Source organism: Telopea speciosissima, chromosome 7 (genome assembly GCF_018873765.1).
Source record: "Telopea speciosissima isolate NSW1024214 ecotype Mountain lineage chromosome 7, Tspe_v1, whole genome shotgun sequence".
Classification (NCBI taxonomy): domain Eukaryota; kingdom Viridiplantae; phylum Streptophyta; class Magnoliopsida; order Proteales; family Proteaceae; genus Telopea; species Telopea speciosissima.
The window spans coordinates 49,309,119-49,332,848 of NC_057922.1; the positions used below are offsets into that span (position 1 = coordinate 49,309,119).

General features: G+C 41.1%; 1 protein-coding gene across 1 annotated transcript in view; it reads left to right on the forward strand.

The window, feature by feature from the left end:
* The first annotated feature begins 14,452 nt into the window (after positions 1–14,452).
* Positions 14,453–23,730, forward strand: part of LOC122668046 (importin-4) — a 30,407-nt gene continuing 21,129 nt past the window's right edge. Inside the window, exons 1-2 of the mRNA XM_043864581.1 lie at positions 14,453–14,735; positions 15,346–15,478. Coding sequence (XP_043720516.1) covers positions 14,461–14,735; positions 15,346–15,478 — 408 coding nt within the window. The 5' untranslated portion in view covers positions 14,453–14,460. The remainder of the gene's footprint in view (positions 14,736–15,345; positions 15,479–23,730) is intronic.

Consider the following 23,730-nt stretch of genomic DNA (forward strand, 5'->3'; position numbering starts at 1 on the left):
TTTTTATTTTCATGTAAACCTTGGACCTTATGATTTGTTCTTTTATCGACTTAACATTTCTAAGGGTTTGTTCAAGTTTCTTAACCTTCTCACGAAGAACCTTATTTTCATGGGACTCCACACTACTAGTTGGTAGAAGACTAGAATTGATGACAATTTCATGATCGGGAACTCCTACATTTGGTTCAGTTCCTCGGATAGGTTAGACTGGAGATTGTTGTAAAACCACTTATGGTAACAAGCCTCTAATGGCGAGATTATGTTATTCTCAAATCAGACATTTTAGACCAACGATGGACCATATTGTTGGATGATTCCTCATTGATGCTCATGGCTAAAGGTGTCGTAAATGAAAATGAGGTTCTTACTGGTGAGGGTTCCGAGACTCAGACTAATCTCTGACTGTCACGGCTCCACACCCATGACGGATGACTTAGTGCATCGCGAAATGGTGCATAAAAGGACAAGGGACTTATTAGGTTTAGACTAAGACCTAACTCTAGTCCCACGATGTCATAGATAGAATGGTTTCATACAAGCATGATGAATAAACAATAGTCAATCAAATTGAACTCCCCAATTTTTATGAATAATCCAAAGCAATAATTGCGGTTAGTTGTCCATCCTAGGTATATGATTTCTATGTCCTTACATGATGCATGAATAATTCTGAAATAGGATATAAGGTTTCGTTACTATAGTAAGGAGTATCGGATGTACCTAACATCCAGTCTATGACATGAAGATCAAACAATACAATGATGCGCCCCTTTTATATACATGAAGATATTGGGCTTAAGGGTGTGAATTTGCCATGGGGGCCTTGCGAGTTTGCACTCCGTCCCATCACTAGCTTTCATAGTTTAACATGCATCCGTGAAGTGAGTGTGAAAATGTGTATGCATATTAGTACATACAAATGCTAACAAACATATTTGAAATCAAAGGCCCAAACAAATACAAAGCATAGGTATGGTGAAGTTTGACATTAAAATCCTCCATGGAGTTGCCATTGTGAGGACAAAGGGCTTTCGTATGCCCGGGGAAAAAATTTTCCCCTCCTCTTTATGGAAAAGGAGTGACAGAATCTCTAATAACAAGGAGTCATCACTTAGATTAGCGTCTACGATCAAATTAAAAATAAATAAAAATGACTCCATCCAATTGATCTAACCCAAAAGTTAAGGTCCGTGTTAGATTGCGATCGGGGAAGGTGTTAGGCATCTCGGTCCACCCGATCAAAACCTAATTTTTACCCTAGGTCATTGTATAGGCCAAGTAATAAAAAAGAAGAAGAATACATTAAACATTGCACATTCACAGAGGAAAGGAAAAGAAAGGGATGATGACATACCTTAATCCAACTTTGACTACATGGTTAGAATACTAGAATTTAAAGTAAATATGGCATAGACATAACATGAACAAAGGAAAAATCCTAAGTTAAACATGTTTGATATGTTCTATACACATGCTAAATTACAGTTTTGTCATTCACCTCCATTTTATCACATATAGCATGCAAATATGACCAGTAACATCAAGAATCATAGGAACCATGACAATCATAGCATACATGGATATTAAATGATCTAAGCATGATAAAAAAATATATTATATCAGAAAATTGGAGAAATAAAGATATAATTCGTGCATGAATAATTATCAAAATACTCCTATACTCTAAGCACATCCAAGAAGAGAAAAATATGAAAAATGGGATGGGGGATGAATTTAAAACCCGAAATAAAAAAAAACCTAGATACAATTATGACAAAAACACCTAAATATTCCTATATAACCATGAAACCAAGAAATAAAATATGAGACAAGGGATTAAAACAATGACAGTTATGACTAACCAAAAAGAGAACTGAACATGTCTTAGGCAAAGAGAAAAATCCAAGAAAAATGGAAAAACTCGTAGTAAAGGCCACAAGCGAAACACTGTGGAATGATAAGAGACTAAGGAAGATAATGATGTAAAAAAGTCTCATACAAAATGCTATTGAAAATTCATGTTAGTGTGCACAACACCATTGCCCTACTAAGGGCAGCAATGACGCATGGTTAGTAGAAGGATAAAAAATCATAAAAATATCAAAATAGAATGAAATGAAATCTAAATTAAAGTAGACTTACCTGTCTACAACTTTTGTAAAGGAAAAATGATGGTTAAAGTGGCCTAGACTCATGTTTGAGAGGCTTCAAACCGAACTAGACGCAATTGGTCTAACTCAAGCTCCAAATGATGCTCCAATGCGTAATAATACATATCACATGTATGTTTAATCATTATAATCCCCCTAAAATATACAATGGGTCACTTATTTATAGCCTTAGGGTCCCAAAATCGTGCAATGCATGTGTTCTTAGTTTTCATTTTGAAGGGATTTTCTTTCTTTAAGAAAAGGGGTTAATCTTGGCTTTGGATGAAAGGAGCTCGCTTACACCAGCCAAAGGAAGATTTCTAGGGTCTTTTTGCATGTATTTTAGGTCCTAAAATGTGTCCAAGGTGAGCTAAGGTTGCAAAGCACGAAGTCGAATCAAATCCCGAGTTGGGATAAACAAGATCTCTGGAATGTCATCAAAACGACACAAGTGGGAAAAAATAACGCCGTTTGATGACAAATAACGTTGTTTCATATGTAGGTGGTGTCGATTCACGTGCAACTAATGTCATTTTTTATCATCATGAATTTAGTCCAAAATAACTCAAAGGGGAGAATTTTAGTTTTTTAACCGAGGTTTAACCCTACTTTGGTTATGGTTTTGGTCATTGGGGCCAGTGTGGGATTGTCTAAACATGTCAAAAACATTAACCATCATTTGAAAAATCATTTAGTAAGATTTTAACCACCTATACCATCGTGGGATGTAAGAAAATTGCCCAAGGCATAGGGGACACTATTGAGTATAACCAAGGGATCATATAATACCCCACACTTAGAACGGTCAACCTAATAATTATTTTATTTGTAGACTAGTCAAATGATCGGATTGGACAAGCGGAAGCCAGTGTACCAGCTCGATGCCTAAGTATCTAAGGTATATTTCAATGTGTTTATGATTATTCATGATTTTTTATGATTTATGATGTTGATTTGGGCATATGTATGATTGAGGTTCTAATATAGACATTTATGTTGATTTATGGTCCATGATTTTATTTTATACACTATGGTTCATGATACATATATGTATTAATGTGTTTTTTTTTAATAAAAAATTCAATTACCAAAGGAAAAAAAAGGGGGGGGGGAGGGAGCAAACAAGCATGGGTCAGCACAAAGCCCTACCTAAAGATAAGGACAAGACAAAGGGGAACAAGGTCCCAAACAAAATAATGCACTAAACCTGGTTTTCCAAAGGCGACCAAGCTAGGCATAACAAAGACCCTCTATCCCAGGTCTCTAATCTCGTTACAAAGGGCGTGATCTCTGATATACAAGCTGAGAGGTGAGTTCATCTCCGGGCCGGGTAGGGAGTAGGACAATAAAGGGACGTTTCTTAGAGAAAGGAGGGGAGCGGGGATTACAATGACAAAAAACAAGAAGAGACGAGGGGTTCAACTCAAAATTGGAGTTAAGACCAAAACTAGGGTGGGTAAGGCCGAAAGAGTTAGAGCGGTGCGTTAAGAGGTAAGAGGGATCTGGCACATTTGACTTAGTTGGGTCAGCCAAGTCAGCTGAAGAAGGGAGAGAGTAGGGCCAGGTTAGAGAGGGAATGGGCAAAGGAGCCAAAGGGGGCCCACAACAAGGTTAGGAAAAGTCAGGAGAGAGAGGGTCGAGGGGACAAAAACGCTTTGGTCTGGTCTTTTGGAAACGAGGTGATCCCCAGGTTCGGGGGGAGAGTCTTTGGAGAGATCGACATAAGGGGAGAGGGCGACAGATCGACAAGTATAGGGGCAGAGGGTTAGAGGAATCTAAAGGGGGATGGTGACAGGTCATTTGGCTAGGAGGAGAAGGAATATAGGTCAGCTCCTCGGAGAAAGGGAAGGCTTCATCGTCAGAGAGGATGGCAGACTGGAGAATTGCAAATTGGTTTGGACCAGTGGTAGCTAGAAGGGAAACCAACAGCCCAAAGAGAAGAAGACGATATAGAGAGCCTGAAATTGGGGGTTCCTTGCGGTTAGATCCTTGTTGATGGCTTCTTCTCCGACCACGGCTAGGATCACGAAGAGCAGAGGCTGCCGGAAGAGAAGAGCTAGGGCCGTTCACCGCAACTAGGGAACTTGTGAGGGCTTCTTCTCCGACCACAATAGTTTCATCGCTAGTGACGGCAAGGAAGCTTTTTTGCTCTCTGCAAGAGTCGACTACTACAACATCGTCAGTGGGATCACTCACAGCAGCTTCAGGGATCTTGAGAGACGAGTCTACGTCACCCAGCGGTGGCAGCTTCAGGGGTCTTGGGTTTGCAAGCATGAGTGGGATGGCCAAAGGACTTGCAAACAACGCACATGGGACGGAAGTCTTTCGAAGAGGATCTTCTGTTGGAAGGTGAAGCCTTCTTCATCTAAGATAGTGACAAATTGTGGAGAGAGAGCATCAGCAAAGACAAGGACACAGATCCGAGCGAACGACAGCCTATCCATTTTTTTTGTTCTATATGTAATAATGTTACCAAGGTAGATATGACATATTTTGTGTTCAATTATGACAATGATTCAATGTTGGTTCATGTTGGTCCAATGAATTGGTTCAATTTAAGTGATCTTGGTCTAGTTCATTAATAGGCTAAGAATCCAAAAGCATAATAGGAAAGACATGGACTAGATACCCTATAGTGGATTACTATTGGTTGAGAGATTTAAAGTAATGATTATTGACATAGTTTTATAGGCATTTCTTTGAGAAGTCATTAATATTATAAGAATGCCATTGGGTATAAATATTTCTTGCGTTGAGGCTATTCTCCAACAAAGGATTTTCGCAATTTTACCAAATTAGGGTAAGAGAGTGAGAAGAGAGGAAAATGGGGCATTGGTTCTGTGAGCCATTGATTCACCCCTCTTAGTGGGCCATTGTATTCAACATGGGTTGTATAGGGGCAGGGTGGTAGTTGTTGGGGGGGTAGGTGGGAGTTGCAAAGGGGGTGGGTGGGAGTTGCAGGAGGGGGTGGGGCGGGGGTATGGGACAGGGTTGGGGTGGGGAGGAGGAATAGAGGGCGAGGGAGGGAGAGGGATGTTGGGGTTGTAGGTATGCTTAAATGGGGGAAGGGGATCATAGGTGTCGCCGCGATGAGAGAGATATGCAAAAGGAAAGCTTGGGTGGGGCTCAAAGGCATGAGTTGCATAGGGTGTAGTGACGGGCGAATGGGCGATGCAACGACAATGGATCATGAGTGAGGTAGGACAGTGATAACGAATGATTGAGATGCCTCTCACACCATTTGATAGTTAATGAGGTGTCGATGTGTGAGATTCCATTACACCTCGTTGGTGTACATGATTCTTCCAAAAATTAATTTGAGAAAACATCCTCCATGCCTTTACACCATCTCACGTGATTTTTTTTTTCCTAACTCTTCCATCCCCCTTGTGGCCTTGCCCCTTATTCGAAGAGCTATCATTGCCCCTCTCATCAAGGGTGAAAAATTGGATCGGCCCGAATATGTGGGAACTAGGGTGTAGGGGTATTTTAACCGATTTCCACTTATTCCATACCAGTTCTAACCGTTCATGATTCCTGGTTTTTTAAATCTCTCATTGGTTTGCTTTGGGATTCTTTTCCAAACTGGCAATGCAATGATCCATCCACCCATTCCAACCCCAGTCACATTATTCTTGCACCTAGACACAAACGAATGCCTTTATGCACGAAAAGACCGTTGAACCCTAGTGATATCGAAAATCACATCCAAATCAATGCCTCTGTTTGCACTTTCATTGATTAACGCATTGGTGCATGGGCTACACGACCGGTTAGTGTTTTTTTGCCCAAAATAAAAATAAATGAGAAAATTACATGCACCCTTAGTGTTTGAAACAGTAACAAATCACCCCCTAGGTTCACCTTTTACGTGCACCCTCTGGATGATTGGGAGGCTTACAAATAAGCCCTTACCATTATGTTTAAACCGTTAGGTGTAGTTAAACATTTGAAAATGACTATATTACCCTTCTATTTTTACCATGGATAATTTTACCCTTATAGAACATAACCATAGCCCAAACCCATCTCCTCCAAAACCAATGTTCCAAACCCATCCCCCACTATCCCTTTCTTCTCCGACAAACTACGAAGTATCTTTATCATCGCAATATATCTAACATTTGATTTTATACAAGGTAATCTTGCAAGTTAACAGCATGTTGACAACTTAAATACTTAATTCTTGAATGCCTAGTATACTAGATGTTTGAGAGTTCCAAATGTCTACACCATTGAAAGTTGATGACGATGACAAAACAATTTCTGAATGAAGAACTCAAGGTATATGTATATGTATGTTTAAGTGTTTAGAAAGAATTCTAAAATCTACAACAATACCTTTCCCTCAACACAACCCCAAAACCTTGCATCTCGCTAGTGCGATCGACCTTCAATAAATTTATAAGACCGTTCGATTTGCGCCACAATGGCAAAAAATAGGCTTCCTAAATCAATTTATTTTAAGAATTGAATAAAAGGAAGAGATGGTCATCGGCTTGAACCGCGTCCGTTTGAACTTCAAAATTTAGAAAGAGGGTGGGGACTAACCTTCACCGAGGGTGGGGGATGTCCGCCAGATGGTTTGCTCTCTTTGAGATGGTGTAGGATTTTTTTTAGTTTTGGAGGAGAAGAAGGTAAATAAGGGTAAAACTAACCTTAAATTAAGTCACTGAAGTATAAAGGAGGGTAAAGCTATCTTTTTACTTTCAACATTGACAGTGTACTAACACTGTGAGCCATTAGGGGGTTATTTGTAAAAGGTAAAACTAGGGAAGGTGTTTTATTATTGTTTCAAACACCAGGGGGTGCATGTAATTTTCTCAAAATAAATTTATGAGATGGGCAGAAAGTTTTCTTCCTTTCATGGTAAAATCATCCACCATAATCCTCTCAGCCTGTATTTACCTAGTCAGGTGACTCAGGTACAAGTATGCTACAACCTGGGACTCCTCTAGGGTTCATCTGTGCCATCCAATGGTGAAAATCATAAGGACTACAAATCATCAAATTCTACCAAAAAAAAGGGTTTTTGATAAATGTTCCCCTTGAAAATGCCCATTTGTCCAAATGCATCCCTATAACTTTTTGAATTGTAAACTCCCCCCTACTTTCAAAACATTGTAGCACTTTAGTCCAAGCCGTTAGTATGGAACATTGAACGTTAATTTAAGGGAATTTAATGACCAAAATACCCTTATGATAAAAACCTACCAAAATTAAAGAGTAAAGTGACCGAATTGCCCTCCATCTTTCCCAAATAGTTTAGGTTTGAAACTGAAAATAAAAAAAACCCTAGAAAGAAAAGGAGTCTCAGTACTCCAACTCATCTTCCCCAAATGCCCTTGCTTGCAAAAAAAAAAAAAACAAAAACCTGCAACTCATCTTCCCCAAATCCCAAATCCATTTGGGGAAGATGAGTTGTTGGTTTTTTACATCCAAAAACCTATTAACCATCAAAGACAAAGTTGCCAACTAAAAGGTCTTCTCTTCTTTGCACATTAACTAGACAAACATAAAAAAGAGAGCTAAAGAAGTAATAAGAAAAACAAAAGGGAAAATAGAAGAAAGACTAAAAATGAATTTCTTGATCCTCTATTGTGAAGATCCAAAATCTTTATGCATTTCGTTGGTGAGGGCCTGAACTTTGGCTGCAGATGAAAGGGAGAGTCTTTGTTGGTGATAGGTTCACTCAGGTACTAGAGGAGGGAGATCAGGGAAGAGGAAGAAGAGACAGGAGAGAAAGAGAGAAGAAGAGTTAGAGAAGAGATTTGTCTTAATTCTTTTATGCCTTTCTTACCTTCCTTTTTTGATATATATATGGAATCAACCAAAACCTATTCCGTTACAGATATTTCCCCAATTGAGTTATTTACAGTTTACCCTTAACAGCTGGGCTGAGAATCTTAAAAGTAGTGGCCATGTTGGCGATGCAGTTGTAACGGGCTGGCCTACGTGTGGCCCTTTTGGGTCTACTAGTGCTGGGTGTGACCCCCACTGCTATTTGGCTATCATTCCCTATTCCATCCAGTGTAACCTTGTCCTCAAGGTTAAAAGTGGGATATGCTTGCTGGAAGCGTTGTTTGTCAACCCAAGTAGCATCGTCAAGAGGTTGACCTGTCCACTGAACTAAAAGCTGGGTTACTGTGCCCCCTGGTGAACGAGCTCTCTGTGACCACCAATGGCAACTGGCTGCAGAAGTGGGTGGTCATCCAAAAACTGAAGGGGAAGCGGGGCTGCCTGGGCAGTAGGGTCGTCGTGGCACAGCTTGAGGAGGGAGACATGGCAACGGGATGGACCTTAGCAGTAGCAGGGAGGTCCAACTGATAAGCATTGGGACCGACACGCTTGGTGATACAGAAAGGCCCATAATAACCCTTAGAGAGCTTGTGGGAGGGACGGTGAGCCACCGAAAGCTGCCTGTAGGGCTGTAATTTCACAAACACCCAATTTCCCATAGTAAACACTTTATCTCGACGGTGTTTGTCAGCCTGGTTTTTCATTCGGACTTGGGCCCGAAGCAAGTGGTCTTTCAAGGACGCAAGAATAAGCTGTCGACGGGAAAGCGCATCGTCCAACGATGCCACAGAGGTGGAAACCTATAGATAAGAAATAATGTTTGGGGGTGGGCGCCAGTATAAGGCTTCAAATGGGGTCATGCGAATGGAACCATGCCAAGTGGTGTTATACAACCACTCTGCCAAATACAGGAAATTAACCCATTCTTTGGGTTCATCACTAACAAAACTTCAAAGATATGTTTCAAGGCAACGATTTAAGACCTCGGATTGGCCATCAGTCTGAGGGTGATAGGTCGTGCTCATGCGAAGCGTAGTACCATGCAGACGAAACAGCTCCTGCCAAAAGCGATTGACAAACAACCTATCTCTGTCACTGACAATTGATTTAGGAAAGCCATGGAGACGGCAGATTTCCTGTGCGAAAACTGTTGCTAATTTTGATGTTGTGATGCCAGATGAAAGTGCAACAAAATGCCCGTACTTAGAGAGGCGATCCATGACCATTAATACGGTTGATATGCCAGAGGTCGGGGGGAGTCCAGTGATGAAATCTATAGCGATATCATCCCAGATTTGTTGAGGAACCGGAAGGGGCTGAAGCAACCCTTGGGGTGGGTTGGTGTCATACTTCACCTGCTGACAAACCTGACTTTGGGCAACATACTCGTGGATGTGTTTGCGCATGTGAGGCTAATAAAAGGCTGCGGAGAGGCGAATTAAGGTACGTTGCACCCCGGAATGGCCCCCCAGTGGTGAGGCATGAAACTCGAGCAAAAGAGCCTGTCAGAACCTATTGAGATCAGGTACCACCACCTTGCCACGAAAGAAATCAAGGCCATCACGCTGAACATAATCGCCTGAGTGTTTATGGGCATGGAGTAGGGCAGACCTGGTAGGGGCTTGCCAACAAGCACGAAGGTCATCTAGTATGGAGAAAACGGGGGAAGAAGTGGCAAGTAAGGCCAGACAACTGGTGGCTTCCCTGCGATATAAGGCATCAGCAGCAACATTGACGGTGCCTGGCTTATAAAAAATTTCAAAATCAAACCCAAGAAGCTTCGTCAACCATTTCTGTTACTCCAGGGTTTACAGGTTCTGCTGAATGAGGAAGCAAGGCTTTACTGATCCATATAAATGGAAAAGCGGCATCCCAACAAATATTGCCTCCATTTCTTGATGGCTTCAGTAATAGCGAACATCTCTCGAGCGTAAGTAGAGGCCTGCTGCATTCGCGGACAAAGCCGTTTGCTAAAGAAGGCGATGGGATGGCACTCTTAGGAGAGGATGGCACCAACGCCAATAGCGGAAGCATCAGTAGTGATGACAAATGGCAAGGTGAGTTAGGGAGAGATAGCACTGGAACTGTAGTCATTGCCACTTTCAAAGCTGTAAAAGCCTCGGCTGCCTGAGAAGACCAAGTGAAACCATCCTTGCGTAGTAGGTCCGTAAGGGGAGCAGCAATGGAGGCATAATTGCGAACAAAACGATGGTAATAACCCGTCAGACTGAGAAACCCTCAGAGGTGACTGACGGTGGGGGGTATTGGCCAAGATACCATTGCCTCAACCTTAGAGGGGTCCGCTGCTACCCCATAAGCCGAGATGGGGTGGCCTAAATAATCAATTGAGGGCTGGCCGAAGGAGCACTTACTCGGTTTAGCAAAGAATTGATTGCTTTGGAGTGTAGTGAGTACCTGAGACAGGTGGTGTAAGTGATCTGTCCAAGAGGAACTATACACCAGAATGTCATCGAAGAAAACAAGCACAAAGCGACTGCGAAATGGCCGAAAAAGATCATTCATGGAGGCCTGGAATGTGGATGGGGCATTTGTCAGCCCGAAGGGCATAACCAAGAATTCAAAGTGACCGTCATGTGTACGAAATGCCATCTTCGGAATGTCCGATGGGTGAAGGCAGATTTGATGATACCCTTCTCGAAGATCGAGTTTGGAGAAAATGGTGGCACCGTGGAGTTCATCAAGTAACTCATCCACAGTGGGGATCGGAAAGTGATCCTTGACGGTAATGGTGTTAAGGGCCCTATAATCAACACAGAAATGCCACGACCCATCGCGCTTCTTAGCCAATAACACCGGGAAGGAGAAGGGACTGTGACTCGACCGGATCACCCCATCACAGAGCATTTCCGCAATCAATTTTTCCATCTCAGCCTTCTGGAAGTGTGGATAACGGTGGGGCTTTAGATTGACCGGGTTGGCAGACGGGTCAAGGTGAATACGATGGTCATTGGGGCGAGGGGGTGGAAGAGTGTGTGGAGTCTAAAAAACAGGGGCCTGAAGATCCAGGAGAGTCTGTAAATCTAGTGGAAGGGCAGTTTGGGTAGGGGGTGGTAGGAGTGGAGGTAACAGAGAGATGAAAAAGGGTGGCAATGGATTTAGTTTGAAGGGAGCGTCGGAGTTGGTAGTAGGAAAGTTGGGCTGGCTTGGGGGAAGAGTCACCGTGAAGTCGAACGATGCTGCCGGCAAGCTGGAACTCCATATACAGGCACTTATAATCAAAGAGAATAGGACCTAAATGAGCCAGCCACTGGACTCCTAAGACCACATCGGCACCATAAATAGGCAGCAGATGTAAATCCATCAGAATGGAGTGGCCATTCAAAACCAAGGGCACCCGAGAACAGAGACCGGAGCAAAATGCAATTCCTCACCGTTGCCTACCATCACCCTTAGATGAGGAGAGGGCTGGACTAGAAGAGACAAGAAGTGGGCAAGACGATCCTGGAGAAAATTGTGCGTGATGCCCCTGTTGATAAGGACAGTAAGGGGGTGGCCATGGATAGTGCCGTGTAAACGAAGGGTCTGTGGGGCCAAATGGCCGAAGAAAGCCATCAGGGAAATGGCAGGGGTAAGGAAATCAAGAGGGTCGTCCAACGGAGGGTCATCCTTATTATCAGAATTAGAGGAAGAAGGGTGATCTTCCGCTGTAAGGAGTAAGAGAACCTGATTGTGTTTGTAGCGATGGCCGGGAATGAATTGATCATCGCAGTTGAAACAAAGCCCTTTCTCACGGCGGGCTTGCATTTCAGCGACAAACAATCGGCGAATAGGAAGGGGGGTAGAGCGGGCTGAACCTGAAGTGGGCAGGGGTTTCTGGGAAGGGGAGGAAGACGGAGAGTGGGAGGGGGCGGAGAAATGAGAGGAACGAGTGGCAGGCGATGGAGTTGGTCCCATTTTGTCCTCGACGAGGCGAGCAAGAGCAAGAGCAAGAGCGTCCAAGATCGTCGGAGGTTGAAGGAGGAAGAGCTCTCATTGAATGTCTAGCCGGAGGCCGGAGATAAAGCAATTAAGGATGTTGGCATCGGAGAGACCCTGAATGCGGTTGCAGAGGGTTTCAAATTCTTGCTGGTAAGCGGAGACCGTGCCAGTCTATTGGAGCTTAAGTAGCAAAGTCTCATGATTCACAAAAGAAGATGGACCAAAACACTGCTCGATGGCCTAAGCGAGTGCCTCCCACGATTGTAACTGGTGGTTTCGGAACATCCACTGGAACCATCCTAGCGCCGAACCCGTCATATAAAAGGATGCAATGTCCACTTGTTGGTCGACCAGGGTTTGGTAGAAGGCAAAGTAACAATCAGCCTGAAAGATCCAATTCAGGGGGTTGGAACCATCAAAGAAGGAGAATTTGACGCACGACAGACAGGGGCCAACCGGATCTGTAGGGATCGCCGCCCCGAGTGCTGCAGGAGGCAACTACGGCGTCAGCAAGAGAGGGGGAAGCCTTTCTGGGACCTTTTCCAAACTCGCAAGCTTGCCCAAAATCTCATGAACCATCATGGTTTAAGAGGTCTGAAATTCCTCCTGTTGGGTCGAGATAGTCTCGAGAGCTGCAGCGTGCTGTTGGACAGTGCCTTGACGCTGGGAGAGGAGATCATCAAGAGCCCTGGAGCGAGTGATCACACCATCAGCCATGAAGGAATTGACGAAGGGAGGTGAGGAGCAATGAAAGCACCAATTGATAGGTTCACTCAGGTACTGGAGGAGGGAGATCAGGGAAGAGGAAGAAGAGTCAGGAGAGAAAGAGAGAAGAAGAGTTAGAGAAGAGATTTGTCTTAATTCTTTTATGCCTTTCTTACCTTCCTTTTTTGATATATATATGGAATCAACCAAAACCTATTCCGTTACAGATATTTCCCCAATTGAGTTATTTATAGTTTACCCTTAACAGCTGGGCTGAGAATCTTAAAAGTAGTGGCCATGTTGGCGATGAAGTTGTAACGAGCTGGCCTACATGTGGCCCTTTTGGGTCTTCCAGTGCTGGGTGTGACCCCCACTGCTAGTTGGCTATCGGTTGGTAGGACTCCAATGTCTCAGAATCTTTCCCACTCACGGAGACAATTCGTAGTTGTAGAGAGAGAGAGAGAGAGAGAGAGAGAGAGAGAGAGAGAGAGGAGCAGAGAAATGTATTGTTACCCATCAATGGCAATGGGCCTGTGCTTTTGGTGCCAATATGCCATCCTTTGCTCCACTCTTCCTTTTTCGAATACCCTACCCTTTTCAAATCTCTCTCTCTTCATTGGGATCCTCGACTAAAACTTGCCCTAGTCTTGTTCTCCGATTAATAAATCTTTCTCTCTACATCTCTGTTTCTGATTCAGTCATTCAGTGGTGGTGACTTCTCTAATGCGCACACAACCCCTCTCTCCTTCTCCACCTCTTTCGTGACCTCTTCAACAAACTAAAGAAGAATAAAAAAAGCTACTAAGCTTCCCTCCTTTACGAAGATCTCAGGGCTTCCATGGTCTCTTTCGTTGATCTCGTTCACAAAAACCTCCTGAACTTTGGCTGCAGATGAAACAATTTGAGAATTACTACAACTCAAAAAACCTAAAGGAACAATTAGGAAACAAAATACATTTTCCATTCGACCATTGGGGGGGTTAGGAAACGCAAAATCAGATTACCTCAATAAAACCAATGATAGTTCAAACAACGATCGGTCTTAATAACTGAACATTCCAACAATAGTCCAACATAATATAAATTAGCACCCAAATCGGTTCCTTGAAACGATTGGAAATCACATAAATGAGAGAACACTAAACGATTTGGGGAAATCATTGAAGAAGATTGGATTTCAAAGAGGTCTGGAAATCGTTTAGGGTCTCTCGATTTTCAGTTTCAAACCTAAACGATTTGGGGAAGATGGGGGTAATTTGGTCACTTCACTCTAATGGTCATATGTGGTTAGTGAGACCTAGTTTGGTCATTCTACCCTATCAAGGGCAGAATGGTAAGAAAAGTCCAGGCATTTGCACTTAACATTCCATACTAACGGATTGGACCAAAGTGCTACAATGTTTTACATATAGGGGGAGTTTACAATTCTAAAAGTTGTAGGGGTGCATTTCGACAAATGGGCATTTTTAGGGGGGCATTTGTCAAAAACCCAAAAAAAAATTAAAATTGGATCATCAAACAGATTTTCCGTAAATTATAGTGAATTACCAAAACAAAAAACAAAAACAATGGATCATCAAACAGGTTTTCCGTAAATAATAGTGAATTACCAGAAAAAAAAAAACAAACAACAGAGCCTGCAGATTTCCTGTCCCGCCCTTATAAAACGACCCACAAAACACATTCTTTTCCGTATAAAATGGCTAACCACTGTCCTTAGCGCCGCCGCCGCTCACATTTAGAGGAACCAAACCAAACAAAACCCCTTGGCACTGTGCGTAGGGTTTTGCTCCTCTTCGTCTTCTCCATCTGCTAGTGTTTTTCGAATCACAGAGAGAGAGAGAGAGAGAGAGAGAGAGAGAGAGAGATGGCTCAGTCGCTAGAGTTGCTTCTGATTCAGTTCTTGATGCCTGACAACGATGCCCGAAGACAGGCTGAAGAACAGATAAAGCGGTTGGCGAAGGATCCTCAGGTAATTCCGGCTTTAGTTCACCATCTCCGCACCGCTAAGACCCCTAATGTCAGGCAGCTTTCCGCTGTGCTTCTACGCAAGAAGATCACTGGTCACTGGGCAAAGCTTTCACCCCAAATGAGGCAGTTGGTCAAGTCTTCCCTTGTAGAAAGCATCACCGTCGAACATAGGTATATCTGACTCACTCAATTGTTGATTCAATTCAGTTATTTTTTTGCAGATATGTTTTCCTATATCGACAATCGATGCCATTACTCAACTATCATCGCCTTTTGTGCCGTTTTTGTTCTTCATTCGATCATCTTCACAGCCCAGTTCAAGAGAATTTGAATTCTGACCATTACCGATCTTTCTTGATTGAGATTTTACAAGTTAACCCTTACCATGCTGCATATGCACCCTTTCAACCAATAAACGCTTCTGTACTAATGAAGTAATCAACATACCGCGTAAACCAAATTAATGTTGCACATGTGCTTTACTTTTATCACTGGTGTGCCACATTTTTAGAGAATTGCAAGTTTGATGAGTTTGATCTTTCATGATGGAGATCTTACTAGTCAGTCCTTACACCCTGTTGAATTTTACGTCATATTGGCTGACTATGTGTTTGATGACTTCCTTTTGGGATGATTAAGCTTATGAGCTGGATAATATTATTGCAATATGTATGATGTTGATGTTTTGTTTGCTGAAGTTGTGAGCTTTAACGAATTAGTGTGGTCCACTGATTGTAGTGTGGGTTTTGAAATGGAGTTGGAATGCATTCTGTTTTTGCAGTCCTCCTGTTAGACGAGCAAGTGCAAATGTGGTGAGTATTATTGCCAAGTATGCTGTTCCAGCAGGAGAGTGGCCTGATTTGTTGCCCTTTCTGTTCCAATGCAGTCAGAGTGCTCAAGAAGACCATAGGGAAGTAAGTATGACAGTAGAAGGAGCCTTTTCCTTTAGTCTTTGCTTGCTTTTATCTGTATTATGTTTTGTTTGTTCTGTTGGGTTTCTTTGCCAACTATGAGCACTAGTGAGGAGATTTTAATTTTTCTAAATAACCAAACAATGCAAATGGTTCATGATGCTATGGAGATAGCTTTAAAAACACTTTGTTATAACTTCACTTAACTCTTGCTGTTGAGAATATGCTCTAATGCAGATGTTGATCACATAAAAATATGAGGCAATCCTAATGATTGGAATGGAGCGAAATAATCATCACCACTGTCATTTTTAAATTTGAAGCTTGAAAGGAAAAAGTGTTGAAGTTGCAACAATATTGCATCTTAAGCATTTAAAACATAGATATCTGATTTAATTTCCTTATTATTACTATGTTTGCTAAAAAAATCTTCTTTCTTTGGTTTTGTTTCTTTGATCAATGATAGAAAATTTTATCAGAAGCAAAGGTACATGCCCTAAGATTTAACAACAATAGACCAAAGCACACACCTCAAGGGAGGGACTAAGCAATATAATAGGGGCCTATCTACAAATTATTCCTATTGACACCCCTAAGCCAGCACATCTGCTATGGAACTAGCAGAACTCAACCTCCAAGAAAATGAGTAACTCCCCCTTGGAGACACAATGCTAGATTTGCTAATAAGATAAAGATAATGCCATGGTCACACTGAATGGTTCTGCAGTCAATCACTGACTAGCTCTGAATCACTCTGCACGATCATGTGCTGCCACCCATCAACAAAGGATACTTCAAGACTTTGGTGCGAATCTGGGGTTCCGATAACCATTATTGGATCGTTTGTGGGCCCTCTCAAACAATTAAAATCCCAATATAAAAGAGAGGTACGATTCTGTAGATAAATTGAAGTTTTACAAATAGGATGGTACTTTCGTAAATAAGCAAAATCTTAAAGGGGAAACCTGGTAGGTGAATAAGGATAAGGATTTAGGATGAATTATAAATTAATAAGGGGGAAAATCTGGGATTGAAAACAACCTAAGGACCTAACCAGAATTAAAGGTGGAAGGGAAGGGTATTTATGGCCTAACAAACAAAACCCATTTTAATAAATATCCCATTGAGGTTGTCTTCTTCAACCTCCAGAACTAAGCAGTGTGTATGTCTCTCAGTTTCAACTGAGGAAACTCAAATATCAAGCATCCAACCAGGCTGGTCCTTGGAGATTAAATTCGCAACTCAGGTCCCAACTAGATGCAAGCATTAATCATAACAGAAAATCAGATGTACGACTATGAGAAATTCTGCAACTGACCCTGGCGGTAGTCACTGGAGAAGTCTCAGTTGAAAAGCTATAACTCCCTGTGGAAGGAGAAATCTGGGACTGAAACTCCAGGATGTGAATCGCCCTAAGGTGTATTACCTTAGACTCAAATTTCAGGTGGAACAGTAAGGTAGGGATAGAGTTCGTTTCAGATCTGGTTGGTTGCAGGCACTTCCCAGAACAGATATCAAAGAAGAGAGAAGGAGGGTAGGGAATATTAATAAGAAGAAGTAGAAAGAGGGATTACCTGAGAAGAATTCAGAGACGCAGAGGAAAGAGAAGGCAGCCAGCGGTATCAATTATTCAACTCAAACTTCTTTTTTGTCATTCCAAAACTCTCAATAGCATGATGGTTACACGAGTATATAAAGACCCAATAATCATAACCCTTGTCGAAGTCCAAATCAGAATCCGACTCTATCTTGGACTCTACCGTAACAAACTCTAATTCTATCGTAATCTAAAGCAGAAATCAAATTCAAATAAAAGTGGACTCCTATGATTCTAATAACATGAATAAAATAAGAAAAAAATAAAAAAAATACAAAGAATCCCTATTTAACCCTTCGTGTAACTGCATTACTCTGATGATTGCTCTCAATTCAGTGGTTACCCTGTTTACTCTCCTAATACTAATGTAGTCCTAGGTTTGAATAGTCAAACTAGGAGCCAAATAACTAGGATCTGATTTGAACAGTAATTCATCTAGGTCAAAATAGGTGATTTTGGTCAAATTAGGGTTAGGGTTAGTTGATGTAGGGGATCTTCTAGTGAAGGTCTTGTTGAGGTTTAATGGATCTAGGACTGTTAACTAGAATCGACAGCAAGGTAGAAGTCTATGGTTAGGGTTTTGGGAGAGAGATGTGAGTGGGGTTTCTAGGGTTAGATTGGTCAGTTGGGGCTGCAACTTGGATCGAGTTCTCCAAGGGGGCAGAGGAGCATTCGATCCAAATATGGGGCTGTCGTGATGGCTGGAATGGTTTGTGGTGATTCAAGGGTTTGGGGAAAAACAAGATAACAAAGGGGGATTTAGGGTTTGGGATGTTTAGAGGATTAGAAGAAGAATGGATGGGGTTTGGGATGATTCAAACTTACTGTTGTTGAAGAAGATCTTGGACAGTAGCTTGTTTGATTGAAGATTCTTGAAGAAAAATCAGAACTTGAACTAGAACTTGAATGTGAGCTTCAAAAGAACCACCTAAGCTTCACACCGCAAGGTGTCAATTGGATCAAACACAAGACAATCTCCTTTGGAGAAGCCAAGTTGCAGCAGCAGCAGCTTTAGAGCAGAATTTTCAAAATAATGAGAGGTAAAGAGGAGCCTCCCATCATGCCTTTATTTATATTGGGCTTAACAACATTTTCCTATTCAGCCTAGGAGAGGGGAATCCCTTGGTCGACTATTACTTTGTCAACAGAAATTAAAAAGTCTAGCTGATTCTAGGTTGTCATGTGAATACTTAAAAAAGTCACATGACTTCTAGAAAAACAAATAACTAATTGAAAAATAAAAGAGGGGTCATGTGACCACTTAAGTAGTCACATGACTTATTACATCAAAATAAAACTAAGTAAATAACAACTGTACTACTTGGACAGCTTTGACTTCCTTCTTCTTTTGAATATAAGTCTTCATATCTGCATCAAATAGAACTCAACTCAACTCATCTCATTATTTTTCCAGCTAAATGGATTTGCTACATGGATCTTCTTTCTTCAATCAGCACTATTCAAAGACATACTCGTTACTAGTCCTAAGCTATGCACGTCTTTCCTCACTTCTTCTCCTAGGGTCATTTTAGTCCTACTCCTAGCTCTTTTAACTCCTATAATCTGAATCATATGAGTGCTCCTTATTGGAGCATTCAAAGGCCTCCGTTGTACGTGTCCGTGCACCTCATACGATATTCTCTCTACTTATCATTTATTGAAGCTACTCTTAAATTAGGCCTAATTTGTTCATTTCTTATTTTATCTTTTCTAGTTTTACCACCTTCTATCGCAACGTTCTCAATTCAGCTACACTAGTATGTTTATATGTCGTTTCTTCGTTGTCCAACATTCAACTCCATACATCATTGTTGGTCATGTAACTGTCCTATAAAAATTTCCTTTGAGGTTTTAAAGGAATACATCGATCACACAACACTCTGGACGCACCTCTCCATGTCATTAACCCTTTACTAATTCTTTGTGCAACAACATCCTCTATTTCTCCTCCGTTATTTATGATTGAACCTATGTACCTAAACTAAAATTATCACATTTCAGTACCTCCCTATCATCAAGGTTCAAAATCTTGGCAAAATTACCGAAATATTTTGATTTCGCAAGAAACCAAAATGAAATAACTATTGAAAATAATATGCAAAATTTACCGAAATTTATCGAAATATCACCAATATTTTGATTTTGGCAGTTGTAATCCGAAATTTCTGATTTTGCCTACCATCAATTTTCACTACCCCACTTTCTGTCCTACTGTTGTTAAAGTTACCTCGTAGTTCGTTTTTGTTCTGCTTATCATGGAACCTTTAGATTCCAAGGTGAATCTCCATAATTCCAACTTGGTATTTATCCCTGCTTTTGTTTCATCCACCATGACTATCATCAGCAAAACACATAGACCAACTTTGTATTTGCTCTCCCAATAGGACTTGCTAATGCCTAGAAAACCACAACCTCAATACCTCATGATTCCTAAAAACTCAACAAATGCCAACTGGCCACAGGTTGCCCACAGGATTCCCATACATGTTGAATTTGATGCTGTACATTGGTGGAGGAACCCTATCATGGTGGACAGGGTCCTGCACCACCGCAGAAGAATCCGAGCCACCCTAGACAATGACTTGCTGGCGCCAGTGATAGATTTTTAATAAATATATGAAATATTGGTAACAACAAAGATTACATGTGTATTACAGAACACATGAGACTTTAAAAAGTTGATTCAGAAAGTTCTACAATCTGATACCCTGCTAATTAGGCCTAGGAAAACAATTAAAAGCAGAATTTTTTGAAGGAAAATATGAATAGGTTCAATATGGCATGTAGGTCATGAGGCTACATCAAAGAAACACTGCTAAATTTATCTCAAATATGTCATAATTCAAAATACGAATCCTAGGAGCCTAGAAAATCCAATACACCATGCGCCTATGGTGAGAGAGTCTTGCAGTGGTTGGTCAGTATGGTTAACTAAACCAGGGGAAAAATCCACTCTTGATGGTGAATACCAATCATTACAAATAAATAAAAATCAACATAGATTGATTGGTGTTATTACTAGCAAATGTTGAAAAGAGGATTGGAATCTGAAGTAAGGAGAATTAAGAAACAAGAACAAGCCTTGCACAGGGTCAGGCTTAAAGAAATTGATATAGTCTGACAAAATTAGAAGTGACCTGATGAATAATTGACCAAAACAGCAAATTGATTTGACTAGAAAAGAAAAGCAAATTGATTTGACAAGAAAAGAAAGCAGACCTTGTGATCTAAAGTATCTCATCTAATTTGCAGGAGGACGCATAAGCAGCAGCAAATATAATTGACTGTAGCAGCTGTACAAACATAAACACCACCGAAAATATAATTGATTTTTACCAGCTGTGCAAGCATAAACATCATAATGGATTTCCATTGCAACCTAGCCATGGTTTAGGTTGTGATTTATCCCCAGATAACTGGATTCATAACAGAACTAAAACCTGTGTATATATGCTAATAGTAATACTCCTTTTATTATAGAAATTGCACCCAAATTAGGACTCTCATTGAGCTGTTTATTGATGCCTTAATGCAACAAATTTAAGTAAAAGAGAAAAAGATGATCTGAAAGTGCGTGGAGTTAATTACCACTATCGGGTTTCATAAATAATTCCATTACAACTAACCTCGTTGTAATTAAAGCCAAAAGTCCAATAATCTCTGAAATTACCGGTCTTTATAAACTCTTCTAATTTTCACCTGCATGCTGGGCCTTGGTGACACCTGTGAGAACTAAGAAGGGATATATATCCTACATGGCCTATTAGGATTTCGTACATTTGTTGATTTGCATCAGCATTACAGGATATGAAGACAAAATGCAACATTAGAGTGTCAAAGTAGTGACTGCTAAAAGAGAGTGTGAACATTAACGACCATATGTCTTGGTGAGCTCGGAGAAGGAAGAGATAAGAGGGCCCTATAGTGAATGTGGTCAGAAATCCATAGTAGAGTCCGTCCTTATGAATGAATTCAGTATTCTACATTAGTATACTTCTCTCAGCTGCCAGCTGGCAAAGGAAGAATGTGGGGCTGTTAATTTCGTTTAGAAGAAATAATATGGATTGAATCTCGGAAGCATAAAACTCCTTCCTTGTTTGTGGTGCCCTCTTTTTTCCAAGAAAAGTGTCAAAGATTTAGAGGGAGATTTTCTCCGAAACTCTAATTCCCACTCATGGAGCTCGTTGTGCTTTCTTAAATTGCATACATATACAAGGGTTCAACTTTCAATCGATATTTGTGGAGTTGATCATCCCTCTTGAAAATGAAGATTTGAAGTGGTCCATAATTTATTGAGTACTTGGTATAGCTCACGAATTTGTGTACAAACCCTCCAAACCCGCCAAGATAAATTATATATTTGAACAAATGCTCTTTTTTGTTTCCTTACAAAATGGCCGGAAGTAAACTAAAGTTGGACTGTTGGAGAATGTCTTACTTCCCCTTTTTCATTTTACAATCTTTGTGCATAAAATAGTGGGCTCTAAGGTAGAAATTTATATGTACTCTTGGTACTTTTGATGAAGCAAACTCTGTAGTTAAATTTTTTTCTTTTCCTTTTTCACTTGCATCCATTTTGCATTGAAACAAACAGAGCCATTAACAAATGTAATAGCCCCGAATGGTAAAATACTAAAATATTTATTGTTCCCATTAAACTTTTTTTAATTGGCTAGTTATCCATGTAACAATGGAAGGTGATGTTTCCAAAAATCACAAAACAAATCTGAGCCATCTATTCTTTAATGTAAATCGTCTGTTCCCAGTTCCCACTCAGAGTTGGGAGAGTGCACAGTACTGTCTAGAGTACTGGTACACATGCATGGACATACACGGGATGTGTGCTAATACAAAAGGGGGTATTTGACTGAATTAGACTCTTAAATTTGACACGTAGCTATCGCCTTCTGACGGAGAGATGTTAGCCTTTCGCTACCGGTTGTTATGCCAATAGCAGCGCCGGGCAGCTAAGTTGGTATGGAAGAACTGCTGTACCGAGGGAAATCCTTCTCTATACAAGTTCTCGTACGAGGTAGTGGATCAAACTCTGGCTCACCTGGAAAGGCATTCTTATTGGCCCAGGATAGAAGCAGATGTCCAACTGTGATGGGTTGTGTATGCTCTATGCAGCACGTCGAAGCTGTCCAGCATGAAGTTGGAAAAGGAATAATCATGCTCTTGGCTCGACATAGTTTCATCTGTTCCACTAGAACCCCCTACTTTGTTGGGTTGTAATCTAGACCATGCCCTGTCAATCCAACGGTTGGAATGGACTTATCATCTGTCCACGTGGCAGTATAGATGTTTTGTGACATTTGAAAAAATAACAGACCTTTGTGACAATAATAAATCACATTTTTAATTTTATGATAATCATAAACTTACTTTTGTCCTTTCCGACATGCACATCTGATCAAGATTATTGAATAAATTATATTGGTTTTCTTTTTTGGTAAGATGCTAAACAATAAAGTTTGGCAAAATTTTTTCTAGACTGGTCGGTCTAGAGGGTATCTTTATACTAAAAGGGCGTACCTAGTGCACGAGGCTTCCGCCACTGCGGGGTCTGGGGAGGGTCATAATGTATACAGCCTTACCCCTCCTTTCACAGAGAGACTGTTTCCAGACTCGAACCTGTGACCATTTGGTTACAATGGAGCAACCTTACTGTTGCACCAAGGCCTGCCCTCAGGGTATCTTTATACTGACACCCAAAATTTTGCCATGTGGAAGGGGATGTGGAAATTTCAATTGTATGGATATCTAGGTAATAGCCTGGATAGGCCCATAGTATTAAATCTTGTTTCGGAAGGCCATTTCGGCCAGACCGAAATTTCGGAGATTCCAAAATTTCGCTGAAATATTGTATTTTTTCTATGAGTTTTGCTTGGCCATTCCTGGGTGTAAAATGCCGAAATGAATGAAATACCGAAACGAAATGACCGGAATAACCAAAATCTCGACGAAATGGTGCTTTTTTAGACCGAAATTTCCGAAATATTGCATTTTTTTTCCATTTCGACATAGCATCTCGTTTTGGCCTGGCCGAAATATCCAGATTTTGAACTGTGGATAGGCCACATGTCAAATTTTGGACTTAGATTCAATCATATACCCTCCCATGTATGTCCATGCATTTTCTCGCACCCTCTTAGTAGGCTTGAATTTTCACTTGTTTTGTTTTGCTGCTTGCAACCTCCATCTAGGATAAAACTTGACATGTGAGCAGGAAACTATGTGATTCCTGTCCACAAAACTTCAGCCCTATCAAAACTGCCACTTGGCAGAACTTGGATGCTGATCTAGAGATACCCTCTAGACCTGCTGGAGTAGAAAAACTTCTCCCCTTCATGATTTTTTTACAGAGATGTGATGCTGAGAGAATTAAAGAATATGCCTGACATTTATTCACTGTACGCTAATCAAGTCATCTGGGAACTTGACTGCCGCTTGGCAGCCTCCATCTAGGATAAAACTTGACATGTGAGCAGGAAACTATGCGATTCCTGCCCACAAAATTTCAGCCCTATCTTAACTTTTTTATGTTATTTCTGTCATTAGTTTCTAATTAGTGTCCTTGTTTGCATCTACAAACATGTTTGTATGTGACTGATTATTCAGATTACATGTATGATCTTCACTGAAGGTACAACTGCAC